Source organism: Rhipicephalus microplus, chromosome X, assembly GCF_043290135.1.
Source record: "Rhipicephalus microplus isolate Deutch F79 chromosome X, USDA_Rmic, whole genome shotgun sequence".
In the NCBI taxonomy this organism is placed as follows: Eukaryota; Metazoa; Arthropoda; class Arachnida; order Ixodida; family Ixodidae; genus Rhipicephalus; species Rhipicephalus microplus.
This window is the reverse complement of record NC_134710.1, coordinates 134,506,913-134,524,419: the sequence shown is the minus strand read 5'-3', so window position 1 is coordinate 134,524,419 and position 17,507 is coordinate 134,506,913. Positions and strand designations below refer to the sequence as shown.

Sequence of the window (17,507 nt, the reverse complement as noted above, 5' to 3'; positions counted from 1 at the left end):
ATTGCAGATGCTTCGACCAGGCGGCATACATTTATTAATGAGATGACATTTTTTTAAAAAAGCACACGTAAATTTTGAGTTTGGACTTGAACACCCGAAAAGGCAGGGTCGTTTAGGGGCATTTACCAAAAGAGCGATTACAAACGCGGACGTTGTGCTGGTGGATGGAATTACAAGAAATCTCTTCTGGGTGAAGATCCATGAATAAAGTATATTTGAGAAAAACTGTCAACGCATTCCCACCGTTGACGTGTTCTGTGGATGTGAAGCACAAAAAATTTGATTGCAATGTCCAGAAATAGATGTGACACACGTTAGGGTTGCACTTGTGCAGTTATTAGTAAAAATTGCTTTAATTACGCATAGTGACATTCTTCAAATCAGCTATCAGCAGCAGTGGCATAACAGACGACGTCCACCGATGAATCGCCACTACAGTTACATGCTACCGATTGGCCTAGATATCATGAGCCCCTGTGGAGAGCGCGTTTCCCGTTGAGACGACTTGCTCATCAGAAGTTGCGTCGGCACATAACATCATGGATTACTTGGGATGCACATGCGACCACTGCTTATTCAGTGAAAAAATTCTAGGTACACGGTTGCAAGTTTGGTGCCCTCGACAACAAGCTGCACATCATTTGATGCGCTGGCATCTCAAATTCGGCTTTAGCACTGCTTGGCGCGATTTAAATTTATATTATCAGGATGATGCAGTAAATCTGGTTTGGTTCAGTTGGTGCAGGAGTGGAATCACTGCTTTTATATTAGGCCCAAATGGGCAACAGAGTGAGATTTCAAAAGCTCATGAGTATGAAGTTGGTGAGATAGTTTTGATCATTTTTATGTAATAAATCGCCAGTAAGCTATATTGTCTTGCATAAGAAGCCTTTTATGAACAAGTCACAATTCCTGAATAATGAATGAGAACAGACAAAAAAGGCAAGGAAAGTATGTAGTAAGTATGATGTCAATGTGAATGAATAAAAAGTGGACAAAAAGATAACTTGCTGCTAGCAGAGACCAAACCTGCAACCCACAAATAACGAGTACATGCTCTACTGACCCAGATAACGCCCCAAAGTTCCCTTCTTTAGTTGCTAAAAAAGAATTAGATCTCACATGGCTGGTTACATTTCAAATGATGATACTTTTGAGTAACTTGCATAAATGTTTGCCAGCAACATTGGGCAATAACTACAAACCCTTCTTTCATCTCCAGTTTTATAAACTCGACTTATGTGATTTTCAAATCGTGTGTAATTTCATTAATAGACAAGGACTTCTGGAAGATGTACGAGAGAATTGTAGATTTCATATGACCACTGTCTGCTTAAAAGGTTAAATTGATACTTTAAGATTGTTTATAAATGCTGCCATTCCCTTCTGTATGGCGCTTATTGGCCTCCTGCATCGATATGTACCTTCTGATGGACAGGGCACGTTTATGTAACCTTCTTTACTTTGTAGACACAGGTGTGAAATAATCATGGAATATAGCATCTTTCCCTGGAAGCACCTATGCATCTGTGAGCAGATTTGAAAATTTAAACAAGAGCCTCCTTCCTTCAATGATAGATATCGTATACAAGACATACTGAGTGCAGCAACAAGTGTGATGGCACTGAGTGGATTGCACCTTCGCAAGCAAAATGGGAAACGTTTTTCACCTAAGTGTGGTCTAAGCAACTGCCACAGAAGCTTGTTGTGGCCTTTACTAGATTACGTTGCCCTGTTTTAGAGCAACAAACTGTCCTTAAAAGTAGTTAGAGAACCAGTTCAAGCCAATGTTCCATATTGAAGTTTCAATCAACTATTAACCAACATAAAACTAAGAGCTTGCCATAAAAACCAAAGCTCTTGTATAATGTATACCGTATGCAGCGAAGGCACTGAGGCAACCATGGACCAAGACGTTCTCCTTGAGTGTGGCCAGGCCAAATGCTCTTGAACCCTTCAGACTCCTCACCAAGAGTAACACCAGCCAATGAGTGGTGTGATGGTGGTAGTAGGGCAACACGCACCTCCCAGCACAGTTTGGCTACAAGTCGTCCCAGCATGTCCTGCACAACACCAAAACTTTAAATGATGGCTGTATGAATGCTATAAAAATGTTCTTAGTAATGATAAAATAACAGACACATCTCTGTCAAGAGAACAAAAAAAATCACACAATTAAAAGTGATGTAATCTTTCCAATTCATGGTTTTGCTGTCACATGTGTGAAACAGAGTGTTGTCTATGAGTGAATAGACAACAAAGAATGTGTGCACGACCTATCAGAGGCAACAACAGAAGCTTGTACTATTTGGCAAAACAGCATGAGAAAGGCCACCCTTCAAAGGGCTGTTTGAAGAAAAGCAGCCTGCCAAGTTCGTGACCTAAAGTTGCTGCAGGATCCCACCTGTGCACAGCAGCACATAGAGCTCCTCCCTCTTACCCACATATTGTGCATGAAATGAAGGTGTTTAACCTTGGCTGAGCTAGTGTCTCCAGCACCACAAACAAGCTTAGGTCAACAAATACGAAGAGCATCTCCAATCTTTCTGCTTTAGCCATCTACATGGACTGTCCAGGCTGCCCATTAGCTCATCTTCCAACGTGTGTGCCTGTAGTCCCTTAATCCGATGAAACTTTCCCTGCTTTACTTTGACCAGAGTTTGTACATATCGTGTTCCTACTTGCTCAAACACAAGTGACCTCATCATTCCCAATGACTCCTCTGTCATCATGCTCGAGCACATAACTCCTAGGTTCATGATGAGCTTAATAATGTGATAACTTTACTGCTTCTAATTTATGAACTACTGCAATTAGTTGCTGGCATGGGTGGTCCATCACAGCCCTTGCGACAACCCTACATTTGATTGAACTAAGCAGCTGTGCTGAGCAGTCCGAGGACTGCAGCATCAAGTCTCTTTTCCATGAAAGCTCTGTCAGTGGACAGTGGGAGAATTTCTTAACTTGCTCTGGCTTATACTATTATGCAGAAGAATATGCAGCTGCTTTTGTGCAGTCATCAATTCAAATCGTCTTGCTCTCATAAAATATCAAAATTTCCTGCATGTTTATTAGCGGTCTTAACACTATCTAAACTAAACATCTGACATTAAAGCTTTGACGGGGGCTCCGTCAAAGCCTAAAGTGCTTTGCTCCTAAAATGGAAAAACCAGAAACACATGTCACGCAAATGTGTGTATGGTCTTTTCATTTTAATATTTTTGTGCTGGTGGAACAATATAACACAACAAAAGAACAGAAACTCAAGACAACATATTACTATACTAGATAGGCACCAATATTCATTCCCTGTATATTACAAGAAATTGTATAATACATTTGAAAGCAAAGTCCATTTCAAATTTCCAATATAATAAATGTGGCAGACACTGTAGAAAATAGCAAGACCTGAGCAATCATTATGCTTGTGCTTAACCATCAGGCAAGAAGTAAATCATTGAAATTTGACACGCAATGAGTATACTAAAGCAAGAACAATTACAGGGACACCCCAGGATAATTTGTGGCATCAACATCACTGTTACTATAATGTTCTTGATAAACTGAATCTGTATATATGCACGAACAGTAGAATTTTACAGCAGTCTCTTCATTGGCTGGTGCTAATTTTGGGTAATAAGTAATACAAAAAGAACTTTAATTATTCAGAACCAAAATTTTTGCAACTTTCTGTGAACCACACAAAAACAAGCTCCGAGAGATTTTTTGTTTGCATGAGAGGCAATCTGAAATATGTTTTTGTAACACCTGTATTTTATTCACAGCCTCTTAAAGAGGCCTTGCAACCCTTCACCATGGAATGACTTCAGTGAAGGAGTTTATCACCTCACGAATCGACTGCTGCATAAAATTTTAAAATGTGTCAAGTACGAGCAGAGCTAGGGATTTGTCTCACCCTGTAATTGCTTTCTCTGCCCTCCCTCCTGACCAAAGCGCTGGAAGCTAAGCAAGAAGGAATAGCACGAAGAAAGAAGGTAGGTCCCGTGCGCGTCATGACCTTGAGAACTTTTCTTTTTGTGAACGCGCAACTCACTTTCAGTTTGATCGCGTGGGCGTGCCATCCCACCATGACGGCTGCAGTAACGCGGAGCTCATGATGCTCAAATCAGTCAATATCCATGAATTTGTGTAAATGACAAAGCCATTTTTATGTCTGTGCCATCATTTGACAAGAGAAGAGAGAATGGTTTCTAGCCGACTAAGAATTGTTCTAGATTCCAGGCCACATACAGCGCTATAATGTTTGCCTTACAGATCGGCAGCATTGAAAAAAGTTGCAGGGCCCTTTTAACAGACAAAAACATAATTTTCTCTGCGTAGCTGCTTATTTGCCACTAATTGATGCTGCAAGAGCTATGTTTTTTTATTTTGTCAATGGCACTTTCTTGAAACAAGAACTAGCCAAACCTAATTCATTATTTATATAATTTTAATTAGTACTATTTAGTCATGCAGGGGCTTGGTCTGGCCAAATAGTGACAGCAAACTGTGGAATAGGTAAGGAGTGATGTGACCAATGACAGAAAAGAGCTGCGAAGATGGCTGTATAGGGGCCTAAAAGTGAATTGTAACGATGTGTGTAAAATAATATTAGTACTAATATTATGGCAATTACCTATGCACCTGCGTGTGCAATATAAATAAAGCAAAGGGGTATTACTGAGAAGTATGATTGTTGACAATGGTATTTGTGTATCTACAGGACATGTGCACACAAGGATATGGGGGCATGTGCTTTTCTAATATAATTAGCTTTGCCACAGCAACCCCTTGGTGAAAATGGTGGTGAGAATCTTCTGGTTTGACAATAATTAGAATAAATTGTATTCTCTAAAAAGCATGGCCGAACTTGAGTCAAAAACAGTGCCAAATGTAGAGGAATATGTTGGCGATATACTGATTGGAAATTACTTTTGTTTTGAGAATCTGTCTCCTTACACTATAATCCAGCAAGGCAGAAGAATGGTCAGCCATTCGCCACATCTACTGAGGATAGGAACATCATTGCCAGTAAATACAAAACTCAAAATGATGTACGTCGCAAGACTACTTAGCTATCAGTTGACAGAATAAAACGATTTGTCTGTCTTGTTATTGATAGCCAATTGCCTCACAGGCTTAAGTGGAGTGCCTCAGATGTTATGGCATCCCACATGCACTCCGAATAGCTCCTCAGCCTATTCTATAAGAAAGGCTTTAGATCGATGGCAGAGAATGTTGTGAATAGATTATTTCATTGAGTTGTTATGGCCGTCATGACGTAGTGAGCTAGCACATTACCCTTGATGTCCCAAGGGCCAGGCACACAGCACACATTAGTGTTGTAAAGAGGTTTATTGGGCGAACCAAACGGGCAGGTGGAAGATTCGAGATAGCGACAGAATGAGGAAGATAGAGGAGCTCGAGCGCCGATCTCGTGGTGCCTTACTCTGCGATGGTGCTTGCTGTTCCCTTTCGTTGTCATCATTCCTTCATTATAATTGCCCCCTTCGAGAAAGATCAAGCCATACTGGCGATCTAACAGGTGGTAACGAGCGGGTCGACGTATGGCTTCAAGCGGTCCACGTGAACAATATCGTGTCCACGCCGACGATGGTCACCGGGTGGCATAAGCGGTTCAATGGTGCAATTGACGGGCGATGTGCGCTCTACCACGCGGTATGGACCATGGTAATTTGAAAGCAGCTTGGTAGACAAACCAGGTGCACAGGGTGGTACATACAGCCATACAAGGGTTCCAGGGGCGAACTTAGTGGCAGGAGGGTGGTCGTCATCACGGGCTTTTTTCTGGCGTTGCTGGTCAGCCGCAGTAAACTACTGCGCTAGTTGGCGGCATTCTTCGGCGTGACGGGCGGCTTCAGACACGGTCGTGCACTCAGATACATCTGGTGTGTATGGCAGCAAAGTGTCAATTGTGTGCGATGGTTGACGTCCGTATAGAAGGTAGAATGGGGAAAAGCCTGAGGTGACTTGGGTAGCGGTGTTGTACGCGTAGGTCGCAAACGGAACAACCAGGTCCCAGTTCGTTTGGTCAGATGCCACATGCGTCGCGAGCATGTCACCCAGGGTCCGATTAAACCGCTCAGTCAGGCCATTCGTCTGAGGGTGGTAAGCAGTACTCATCCGGTGTACAATATGGCACTGATGGAGAAGTGCTTGGATTACGTCGGATAGAAATACACGGCCCCGGTCACTGAGGAGCTCGCGAGGAGGGCCGTGACGCAACACAAACCGATGGAGGATGAAAGATGCGACGTCCTGAGCGGTCACCGTAGGAAGAGCAGTGGTTTCGGCGTACCGTGTCAGGTGATCTACAGCAACGATAGCCCACCGGTTACCTGCTGTGGTCAATGGCAGTAATCCATAAAGGTCGATTCCAACGCGATCGAATGGGTGGTCAGGGCACGCAAGCGGCTGTAGTGGAGCTGCTCCTGCATTCGGTGGCCGTTTTCATCGCTGACACTCGTGGCAGCCGCGAATAAACTGTCGAACAAAAGTAAACATCCCACGCCAGTAGTACCGCTTCCTTAAACGTTCGTAGGTCTTGAAGACACTGGCGTGAGCGCATTGTGGGTCGGAGTGAAATGATGCACAGATTGTAGAGCGCAGCTTTCGGGGAATAACTAGCAGCCACTTCCTGCCGTCTGGTGAGTAATTGCGCCGGTACAAGAGGCCACCTCGAATGGTGAAGTGCGAAGCCTGCTGTCGCATTGCTCGAGTGGTGGGAAGTGTCGGTACCCCAGATAAGACGTCCAGAAGCGAAGTTATCCATGGATCGTCGCGCTGTGCAGAGGTCATTGTGTCGATGTCAAGAGCGGACAGCGCGTGTTCCATAGAAGATATAGAGGCAGCCTCAGTGGACAGTGGTGATCGCAAGAGCGCATGAGCATCGGCATGTTGGCGGCCGGAACGGTACACGACGCGGATGTCATACTCTTGAAGTCGCAGAGCCCAACGAGCAAGGCGACCTGATGGATCCTTCAGCGACGACAACCAACATAAAGCATGATGGTCTGTAACTACAGCAAATGTGCGGCCATATAAGTATGGGCGAAATTTCACAATTGCCCAAAGTATGGCTAAGCACTCTTTTTCGGTAACACTGTAGTTTACTTCAGCTTTGTTGAGCGTTCTGCTGGCGTAGGCGACGACATACTCAGGGGATCCAGGCTTGCGTTGAGCGAGAACTGCACCGAGACCGACACCGCTGGCGTCTGTATGGATTTCAGTTGCAGCCGTGAAATCATAGTGGCGCAATATAGGCAGAGTGGTGAATGCGTGATCACATTCGGAAGACCATGATGAGATGTCGTTGGCACTGTTTAAAAGTTGGGTCAAAAGGGCAATTATGGAGGCGAAGTTGCGCACAAACCGACGAAAGTAGGAGCACAATCCTACGAAGCTGCGTAACTGTTTTACAGTTGTTGGTTTGGGAAATTCAGCGACAGCGCGTAGTTTAGCCTGGTCGGGAAGAACACCATCCTTTGATACGACGTGACCGAGAATGATGAGCGTCCGAGCAGCGAAGTGGCATTTCTTGAGATTCAGTTGGAGCTGCGCATTCTTCAGACACGTGAGGACATGTTTCAGGCGTACAAGATGTGTTGCGAAATCGGGTGCACAGACGACGATATCGTCGAGGTAGCAGAGACATATGTTCCATTTCAAACCCCGCAGAACCGAGTCCATCATGCGCTCGAATGTGGCCGGCGCATTGCAGAGGCCGAAGGGCATGACATTGAACTCATATAGCCCGTCCGGTGTCACGAAGGCTGTTTTTGGACGATCACCATCTGCTAAGGGCACCTGCCAATACCCCGAACGGAAATCTAACGATGAAAAAAACTCGTCACCTTGTAAGCAATCAAAGGCGTCATCAATCCTGGGCAAAGGGTATACGTCTTTGCGAGTGATCTTATTTACGCGCCTGTAATCGACGCAGAAGCGAACTGTACCATCCTTCTTCTTAACAAGAACGACAGGTGATGCCCATGGACTTTGGGAAGGTCGGATAACGTCGCGCTTGAGCATATCGTCAACCTGTTCGGTGATAACCTGACGTTCCGTGGCGGAAACACAGTATGGTCGCTGTCGTACTGGCGCGTTGGAACCTGTGTTGATGCAGTAAAAAAAACTGGGAGTTCGGCCAAGGGTAGGTTGAGCAACGTCAAAGGATTCACGAAACTGGTAGAGCAGCTGAAGGAGCTCAGAGCGTTCAGATGGCGATAGTCCGTCGGCAATCGATGAATCGAAAAGCTCGGAAGGTGGTATATTGAAAGGGTTGAGGGCACTGATGGCGTCGTAGTCACCGGAACAATCTGGTGGCATGGTAAAAATTTGTTCTTTATCAATGACATGCACGTGTCCAAGAGATTCACCTTGAAACAGTTCGACAGGATACGGAAGGGGATTGATGAGGCAAAGAGCACTGTTTCCTTCAGAAATAGAGAGGGTTGAATAAGGCAGAAGAAGTGATCTTCGTCTAAGGAAGAGGCTTGATGGTTCAAAGAATGCAGCTTCGTTCCTAATGCCGTCACAGAACACGGGGAGCAACACAGCTGCTGTCGGAGGAATTTCAGTGCCTTCTTTGACGACGAGTTTTTGTACGGCGGGCTGAATGCGGCTGGTTGGTTGGTCGTAAAACGGGAAAAGTTCAAGGTCCGATCTTGCACAATCAATAACGGCATGGTTACGCGATAAAAAATCCCATGCAAGTATGATGTCGTGTGAGCATGACGAAAGGACAATAAACTCAACAGTGTAGTGGTCCTTCACGATCATCAGTCGGACAGTACAGGCGGCTACAGGCTGAACCGGGTCCCCATTCGCTGTTTGCAAGGACATCATATTAAGAGGCGTCATCACTTTTCGGAGCTTGCGGAAAAGTTTAGCGTCTATCACGGAAACGGCAGCACCAGTATCCACTAGAGCATATGCTCGAATACCTTCTACAAAAACTTCCACAATATTCGACCGCGATGTCCGAGGACTTGAGCATTTCGACAGCGCAGTTCTTGCCTCCTGAACTGCGGCGGTTAGTTTCCCTCGTGTTCAGGAGCTAGCCGACGACGCATGGGTGACAGGGAGCGACGACGGGGTGAAGGTGAGCGACTAGACATAGTACGCGGACATTCACGTGAAGACGAGCTTGACTGAGGGTCAGAATTTTCCAGACGGGATGGAGGAAGGTCCACGAAGCTGTTCTGTGTCCGGGCGTCTGTGTATCCCGGCAGGCGATGACGGCAGTAACGGGCGATATGGCCAGCGCCGCCGCAAGCAAAACAGATGGGCCGGTTATCGCGCGTTCTCCAAGTATTGGCGACGAGGGGAGCAGCCCATGCGGCAGACGGGTGAGTTGAGGCTGTGGTGGCAATGGGAGGAACCCAGGCGGTGGACGGCTGAGTCGGGGCTGAGGTATACGGCAGTCCCTGGAACGACGGGGACTGGTGTAGCTGCTGCCACTTTAGCGCCTCAGCGTAAGTAAGAGGCACGGTGACGGGGGCTGCTGCAAGGGCACCGGCATAGCCTCGGAAATCTGCTCCTGGACCACATGTCGGAGCATGGGAGCCAATGGTGGTGGGTGTCGCAGTGGCTGTTGGTGCGAGAGCTCCTGGCGTTGAGCAAAAGGCAGCAGAAAAAGCTGCTGAGCCACTTCCTCTCGCACGAAGTCTTTTATTTGTGCAAGAAGGTTTGTCTGGTCAGTCATAACGTCCAGTGCAGTCACTGGTTGGATTGTCTGGAATGAGCGTCGCTTCTGAGCTCGTTGCCTTGCAATTCATCATAGCTTTGGCACAAACTCACTACTTCTGCCACAGTGCTAGGAGACTTCGCGAGAAGCATCAGGAAAACGTCATCGTTGCCGCACTTCATAATGTGCTGTATCTTCACACTCTCGCTCATGGAAGCATCGACGCGCCAGCAGAGATCGATCACATTTTCTATATATGATGTGAAAGTTTCACCTGGCTCCTGTGCCCGTGTGCACAGACGTTGTTAGGGGCGTAACTTCCGTAAGGCAGGACGACCAAAAACGGCACATATTGCCTCCTTGAAGGCGGACCTATTCACAAACTCGGTTTCAAGGTTCGTATACCACAGCTTGGCCACGTCGGTGAGATAAAAATTGACAGTGCCTAACTTAGCAGCGTCATCCCACCTGTTGGGTCCACTGACTTTCTCGTATGACGACAGCCAGTCCTCGACGTCCTGGTCTTCGGTGCCGACAAAGATCGGGGGGTCTCGCTGATGAACCGGGCCGGGGCAACTAGCGGCCGCGAGAGGTATTGTTTGTTGGGCAGCGTCAACTTGCATAGTCGATGGCAGGGTGCGGGATCGGAGTTCCAGGTTGTAGGCGATGTGGTTACCCAGCACGATCCACCAAATGTAAAAAGGTTTATTGGGCGAACTAAACGGGCAGGTGAAAGATTCGAGATAGCGACAGGACGAGGAAGATGGAGGAGCTCGAGCGCCGATCTCGTGCTGCCTTACTCTGCAATGATGCTTGCTGTTCCCTTTTGTTGTCATCATTCCTTCATTATAGAGTCAATACTTGAATAGAGTTTGGTATATAGAGGAATTTCCTTGTTTTGAGGAGTCTTATTTCCTTGATGTGTCTTGCAGCCGACAATACATCCCTGGCTTCCATGGTAAATATGCACATTTCTGGATGGTTGACAACTGTAACATACAGTTAAGCCTGAATATAACCAAACTGATTAATTCCGGAAAAAATGTGTTATGAAGAGGATTTCGTTATATAGAGATTTGTAAGCAAAACTGTTATTGCGATAGCAATTATATCAACACTCCCGGCGGGTTTTCGCCGTCACTGCCATGTTCCGTAACAAATCTAAATTGATAACATGCCCCCGTGCATCGTAACTTCTTCATGAGCGGATAAAGGCGCGCGAGCACTGCTGAAGCCGAGATCAAATTAGTCTGCCTATCTATATCGCCTGGAAGGCGCGCGCATAAGATAATGTCTCCCGCATGTTAGAACTGCCGTCGAATGATCAAACAGAAAGAAAACCACCAGCCTGGAACGAGCATGAAAAAACACGGGTGAGGGGGGTGAGGGTGTCACTCGAGTAGCAATGGCGAACTTCGATTTTAAAGGCCCGGTCACGACCGCTGCCGCCCGTGCTATCTCGTCAAGCAACAGTGCACATTAAACGCAAGTAGACTGTGAAAAGAGCACTTCTCCCTGGAGCAGCCATATTTGCTCACACCAGCATTTTGTAGCAGTTCCCTGACATTGGATCTAAAAGAGTTGGCTGCCAACCTTACTTTGAATTACAATTTTTGCTATGGCGTTCATTGCATCACATTCAATGTGCCGTCGTGTTGTTGCCAGAACTAATCTGCTAATCACTGATTAAGACAGAAGCGCGTGACAAGTCAACATCCTCTGTAAATCTATTGTCACCGTGGTCTCGGATAGTTTCCACCTGCAACTAATCTGACATCTCTGCGCTGAAGACATGATTGTCTGCATTAAAAAAAAAAAAAACTTTAGGATGGGAACAGTTGGTCACACGCCGGGCTAAGCAGCGCCTGAAGCTTTTCCATGATGTATATTTATCTCGAACTTGTATTCCTCGTGACAGTTGCATCTTTCCACCTCATTACGTGTCTGAACGAGTCGATCACATTTACAAAGTGCGGGAGTACCAATGCATGACAGCAGCGTTCAGGAATTCTTTTTTCCCTAAAACGGTTTCCCAGTGGAATCTATTACCTTCACCGATCGTTCCCCCTGTTGGTAGTGATTAATTTCTTCCTTTGTTAGAATCAAGTGAATTGTTCAGTTGATGACGGGTGTTATGTTGTGCGGTATACATAATGTATTTGTTTTTCTGTATGTTACCCGCTGGCATTTTTCGTACATCTTTGTCAATCTCCATTATGTTGTGCATTCAGTGTACTTCCTACTATCTGGATAGGCTGTACTGTACTTGCTGCAAATTGAGCTTTTGTTCTGTCTTGTCATTTATTTATTTATTTATTTTCAAATACTGCAGCTCCGTTATGGGGCTATCGCAGGTAATCATGTTGTATTCCCCCCACTGTGATGCCTTATGGCGCTGTGGGTATCAAATAAACAAATAAACAAAAAGCTCAAGATTGTTGGGGGCCACATCATGCACACGCAGTGAAACCATGCACTTGCGCACAGCGTCGAAAACGAAGAGCAAACAACACAGACAAGGGTACCGCGGGAAACTATTTTCAGTAAGGCGCCCTCCATATGTAGCATAGCCCCACATATATGACGCTAACTAAAAGCGTGGCACTGACAACCCAAAAGTAGTTTTTTTTTTTCTGTTTTTGATTTCGAGGGGGAGGGGCACTACCGTGCATGCGCCCGCAGAGGTAAAAACGGTGGCTCGTAGGGCGCATGCCCGCCTCGCGCTCATCTGCACGCAATAACGAGCGCTCTCTCTCATCTAGTGCGTGGTGCACGCCGCCACCAATTTGGTGGCGGCTAGGCACCCATGGAAAATGCAAGCTCGTGCCAAAATGCCGAAATCCAGGTCGAAGTTTCTAGATTTTCCGTGGGGGAAATTCGTTGTATAAGGGTTGTCTCCCGTTGTCACTTAGTTACACAGAGGTTGTAAATACATGTGCTTCTATGGAGCAACGGTGGCAAATAGAAAAAAGTCGTTATATAGAGGAATTCGTTATATGGGGGTTCGTTGTAAGCAGGTTTAACTATATACAACATATACGAAACTCTAGTTAATCGAAATACATTTTTTCGATAACTTCAGGTTGACAATGTCTCCGACTTCTTTTATGGGAATGCTAGACGCTGCAAACATGGTTTCGGGTTCATATGCAATTATTACACACAGTTTTTGTTCCCGTTCTCACTTTCATTTAATTTTTCTTCGCCCCACCTCACTTGCATTTTTCCCTCTAGCCAAACTCATGTTCTTCTGTTCTTCATTGTACTTCTGTTGGAAAACCAAAGAACATCGGGAGATTACAAAAGGACACAATGATTTGAGGACATCAGTAATTAGGCCTCTCGCCTTAAGAGAATTCTTTTCTATGCACTTAGTTTATATAAGCGAAACTCCTGAACGCATTTTGTAGCTTTCTTCTTGATAAAGCTGGCCCATTTTCCACATACAGGCTAGAGGTAAGAAAAATACTAGGTATATGCACTTACTTTTCTACAGCTTGCTACTCTGGTTATCTCGCTTCCTCCCTTCACGGTTGCAATTTGCTTAGAGCCCAAGTGCCGAAGCCCCCCCCTTTTGTTTTTTCTCATTCATCTGAATGTTCCACTAAAACTGCAATGTTCATTGTGCAGAATCGCCGTCGTCGTTGGTCACTAATAGCGTTCGTCGTAACAAAGACGCCGGGTATGCAGTTTGTCTGAAGCATATTTTCTTTCCATTGAGTCTACAGGAAACCAAACAAAACATTCCCATGTTGTTCGGCTTAAACAAGAGCTTATTTTAACAGAGTTTGTCTAAACGGGTTGTTTACTTTTTAGGGATATTTCCTGAGATTTGTATAACCGAGGCTTCACTATGTGTAATGAAGTAAAGTTAAGTAAATAAATAAATAAATAAATGCCCAGCAAGTGGAATTGAATTTGGAATTTTCGGAGCATATAACGAATACTCCCTCTTTTATGCAATGATCTGCAAGTTTACAGAACACTGACAGTTTTCTGATGACCTTATCTCGCGGGCCAATGATGTGTGATTTTTGCACTACCACTTGCAGTGCTCTTGATAAGAAGAGTACTGAAAGATGTTTTGTAGTTGCCATTGTGCTGCTCTTTGGACATGAAAGGAACTGCCTAGCATGCTAAAAAAAGCATGTCACACCTGTGTACAGCATGAACAACATAGAAAAAATCTAAGTAGGACACTGAACCTTGCTACAGCTGTCAATGCTTCGGTATTCATGTGAAATTAGCCGGGTTTTTTTTTTTTTTTTCACGACTAAAACTACAAAATGAAGTAATGATAAGAGCGCATCACCATATATACCTTGAAATCTTTTTCATCTTTGGGGTTCACTGGAACATTCTGCAAAAAAAAAAAAATTATTTTAAGAGCAGCTCCAAAGAATGACCCACATAAAATTTGGATTCAGGTTCATAGACTGACAGTAATACAACATTGACTGTCAAACAAGCTCCCAACATTTACCGCCATCAAATTAATTTAATCAATTGAGATCTATAACAGTATGGATAGGGCAGCAGTTATTGTTAAGAAAAGTGCTACTATATTCTGAAGTACTTAATGAAACTCAGCTTGACACCACCAAAACGATAGTGAAAAAAAAAAAAAAGAAAGGCAACCGACTACTTTAAAATAATATTACTGATTTCGTAATCCACATCCTCAATTTTTTTTAAATCTTTCATCTTCCTAGGCAAAAGCACAAGGCTTACTCTGACCTTCCATTTTGCCTACTATATAAGCACTATAAAAAAAAAATCTAAATGTGAATTAGTGTTTTCCCGCTTTCTGTTACAATGCTGCTTGGGAAAAAAAAACCTGATCCATCCAACTGTAGCACGACGCTACACAGGAAATTCATAAGGCTTCTTCATATTTGCGAACCTAGCAACATAAAAATTTGGGAGACAGTGGAGGGGGGGGGGGGGAATTTGAGGTGACATTCGTACAATCTGGAGATTATGTCGAAATTCTGGAGTCCCCCCGGATGATTCAAGAGAATTGGCAGATATACTTTTTCAGTACCTCAATGCTACAGAAGGGAAAGAGGGTAAATGTAAGAGCTCACTTTTTTTTGTTACACAACAAAAAAAAAGCCAGCCCTTAGATTTAAACTCTTCCCTCAATTCATAGCAGCGGTATCGTTTTGGCAGACGTGATACTTTTAGGCAGTATGCGAGGGATTATTGGTCAGTTGCCAGCATGTAATGAGATCATGAGATCACGTGCTACATGCCGCCAACAATCAAGAGTCTTTCACACTCGCCGCAATGGCAACAGGCGACGCTGACTGACCCTCCCGCTTTAAATGCACATATATACACTATAAATTGGGACGGGTGGGGGACCACTACCGTAGCTTAGTGGTAGAGCATCAGATGCATTATTCGAAGGTCACAGCTTCAGATCCTGCTGGTCGCAAGTAATATTTTCGCCCGTTTTCTTTCTTCATTGCAATTACTTTTAATGTCATCCCCTATACTTCTCTTGGCATCATTGTCTGTTAGTTGTCATGCTACTGTAGGTTAGATAATTTTCCCCATTCATAAACCTTCATCTACACAGCAAGCTTCCGCAGAATTGACTTGCCAATACAGCTATACACTAAACTCGCAATGATCATCGAAAGGAACCATAAAAGTATGTGTCACCTAAGAAGAGTTCTTTTTACTGAAGGATGAAAACGAGTGCAGATTACACATAAGAAACCAATCATATCAGAGGTAGTTCTATTTAAGCAGCAGTCTCATTTACAGAGACTTAACTGTATGTATGTAAGTATGTACGTAATAAAGGCAAGTGTATACTTAAGGGCTTGTTTTTCCGTGTTTGACACAATATTAATGAGATCTAACAGACAAGAATGCCAAGGAAAGTATAGGGGAAGTTATTAGACCGAATGGTAATGTAAATGTAAATGTGAAGAAAAAAAAGTGGGTGAAAAGATAACTTGCCGTGGGCAGGAACCAAACCTGCGACCTTCGAATAACGCGTTTGATGCTCTACCTGTAGTGAAGTGTGTGTGTGTGTATATATATATATATATATATATATATATATATATATATATATATATATATATGTTAACATTGCAAAACTGCGCATATTCTTTCCTAACAATTTTTGGACCACGGGGCTCTTTACTGCCCCTTTCACAGAGTGCCACCAATGCAATGCCATAATTAAAAATGCTTTGCAGAGCAAATTGGTGTGTGAAGTAAAAAAGAAGACAGGGCTCATCACACGAACATCATGTCCTCTCTCGCTCCTGGCAGTGGGGAGAATGCAACTAGGCAACTTGCAGACTTTAGCTGAGACAAAGGAAGAGAGAGACTGTTTTGGCTGGGAGGCTGACCCCCTGAAGCATGGAAACAAGTCACCTAAATTTCTTCCAAACCAACAATGGATTGGTTTAAAGAATATTTTTGGCTAAATGCTTCCTAGACAGCATCTTACAACTCCAGTACAGAACTAAAACTTGTAATGGAGCATGGCGAGTTACCCTTAAATAGTTTGCTTGCTTCTCCAACAGACAGCACTGCTTATTTCTTAATGGGTATTGTGAATATGATAGTTAAATGCATTAGCCTTCAAAGCATTTGGGTGGCTTCTTAAGCCTCTGCTTTTTGTTATGCTACAGACGAGTCTGCATTGTTTTTGTTAAATTTAATTGCTGCTGCAGCAGCAGCGAGAAGCTTCTATAATAGCTTGGAACAAAGTATCGTCAAAGGAAATTTCTGCACGAAGCCTGAAAAATCATGTGAATAATACCTCTGAGACAAAAAGATCTCCAGCAAAGTAGGCTTGACTCAGCTTCCAGAAATCACATAAGTGCTCCTTAAACAGCTTTGTAACCTCTTCCACAAAGAGCACTTGCTTTGGCTGTGACTCGTCTTGAGACTTTACAAGCTGTTCATCTTCACTGTCAGTGGCCACTGGTGGCAGGGAACAAGAATGGGGTTAGAAAGCCATGAACACAAAGACCTGAAAACAGAACACTCACAGCTAGCTATGTGCTTCTGCTTGCAGTTTATCACAGAATTGTACAACCAGCTGTAGTTGTACCTCACGGCGTCCCATGCTGGACTGCCAGGAACTTCCAGGCTGATCAAGTATCTGAAAAAGATTGTACGTGGAAAGCAACATCCTGCCATTCAGAGGATAATAATATACAGTAATATGTGGGGTTTCACATCCCAAAATCACAATACGATTACGAAGAAGCGCCATACTGGAGAGCTCTGGAAATTTCGACCATTTGGTATCAACATATTTGCACGTATTGTATATTGTTTGCACATATTGCATACCGCATTGTTAGCTGGGACACCTGGTATACAGAATGTCTTATATCATTACACTATAACAGCTAGTCGAACCCACTTATATTGATCCCAGATATAACGATCTGTTGACTATAACAACCATATTTCAGTGCGCTCACGATTTTCCTATGCTACCCATTGGAACTGTGTCCACATATAGAGAACATTTTTCAAGACCCCTTACTGTTACAATGAACACTTCCGACATGGTCATGATAAAATTATGGTGCCATATGAAACGAAAAAAAAAAGTAAAACAGGCATTCTAGAACATGTGAGAGGCCGGCGCTCGCGCGTGCCCCACTGCAGTTTACTTGCGACGAAGATATCCCAGACCGCAACGAGCACCGCACGCTGATTTCAGATGCTGCGAGCGATGTTCTTCACTTTCCAAGCATTTCTTCACTGGCAGAATGGTGGTAAAGCGAAAAATAAAAAGATGGCAGCATGAAAA

At 44.2% G+C, this 17,507-nt stretch overlaps 1 protein-coding gene across 5 annotated transcripts in view; it reads right to left on the bottom strand.

The window, feature by feature from the left end:
• Positions 1-17,507, bottom strand: part of Sec5 (exocyst complex component secretory 5) — an 88,308-nt gene that overhangs the window by 36,639 nt on the left and 34,162 nt on the right. For all 5 annotated transcript variants that reach the window (XM_075877777.1, XM_075877778.1, XM_037427824.2 and 2 more), the window contains exons 12-15: positions 16,732-16,844; positions 16,500-16,663; positions 14,031-14,069; positions 1,876-2,063 (exon numbers count right to left, since the gene is read on the bottom strand). In XM_075877777.1, the coding sequence (XP_075733892.1) occupies positions 1,876-2,063; positions 14,031-14,069; positions 16,500-16,663; positions 16,732-16,844 (504 nt within the window). The remainder of the gene's footprint in view (positions 1-1,875; positions 2,064-14,030; positions 14,070-16,499; positions 16,664-16,731; positions 16,845-17,507) is intronic.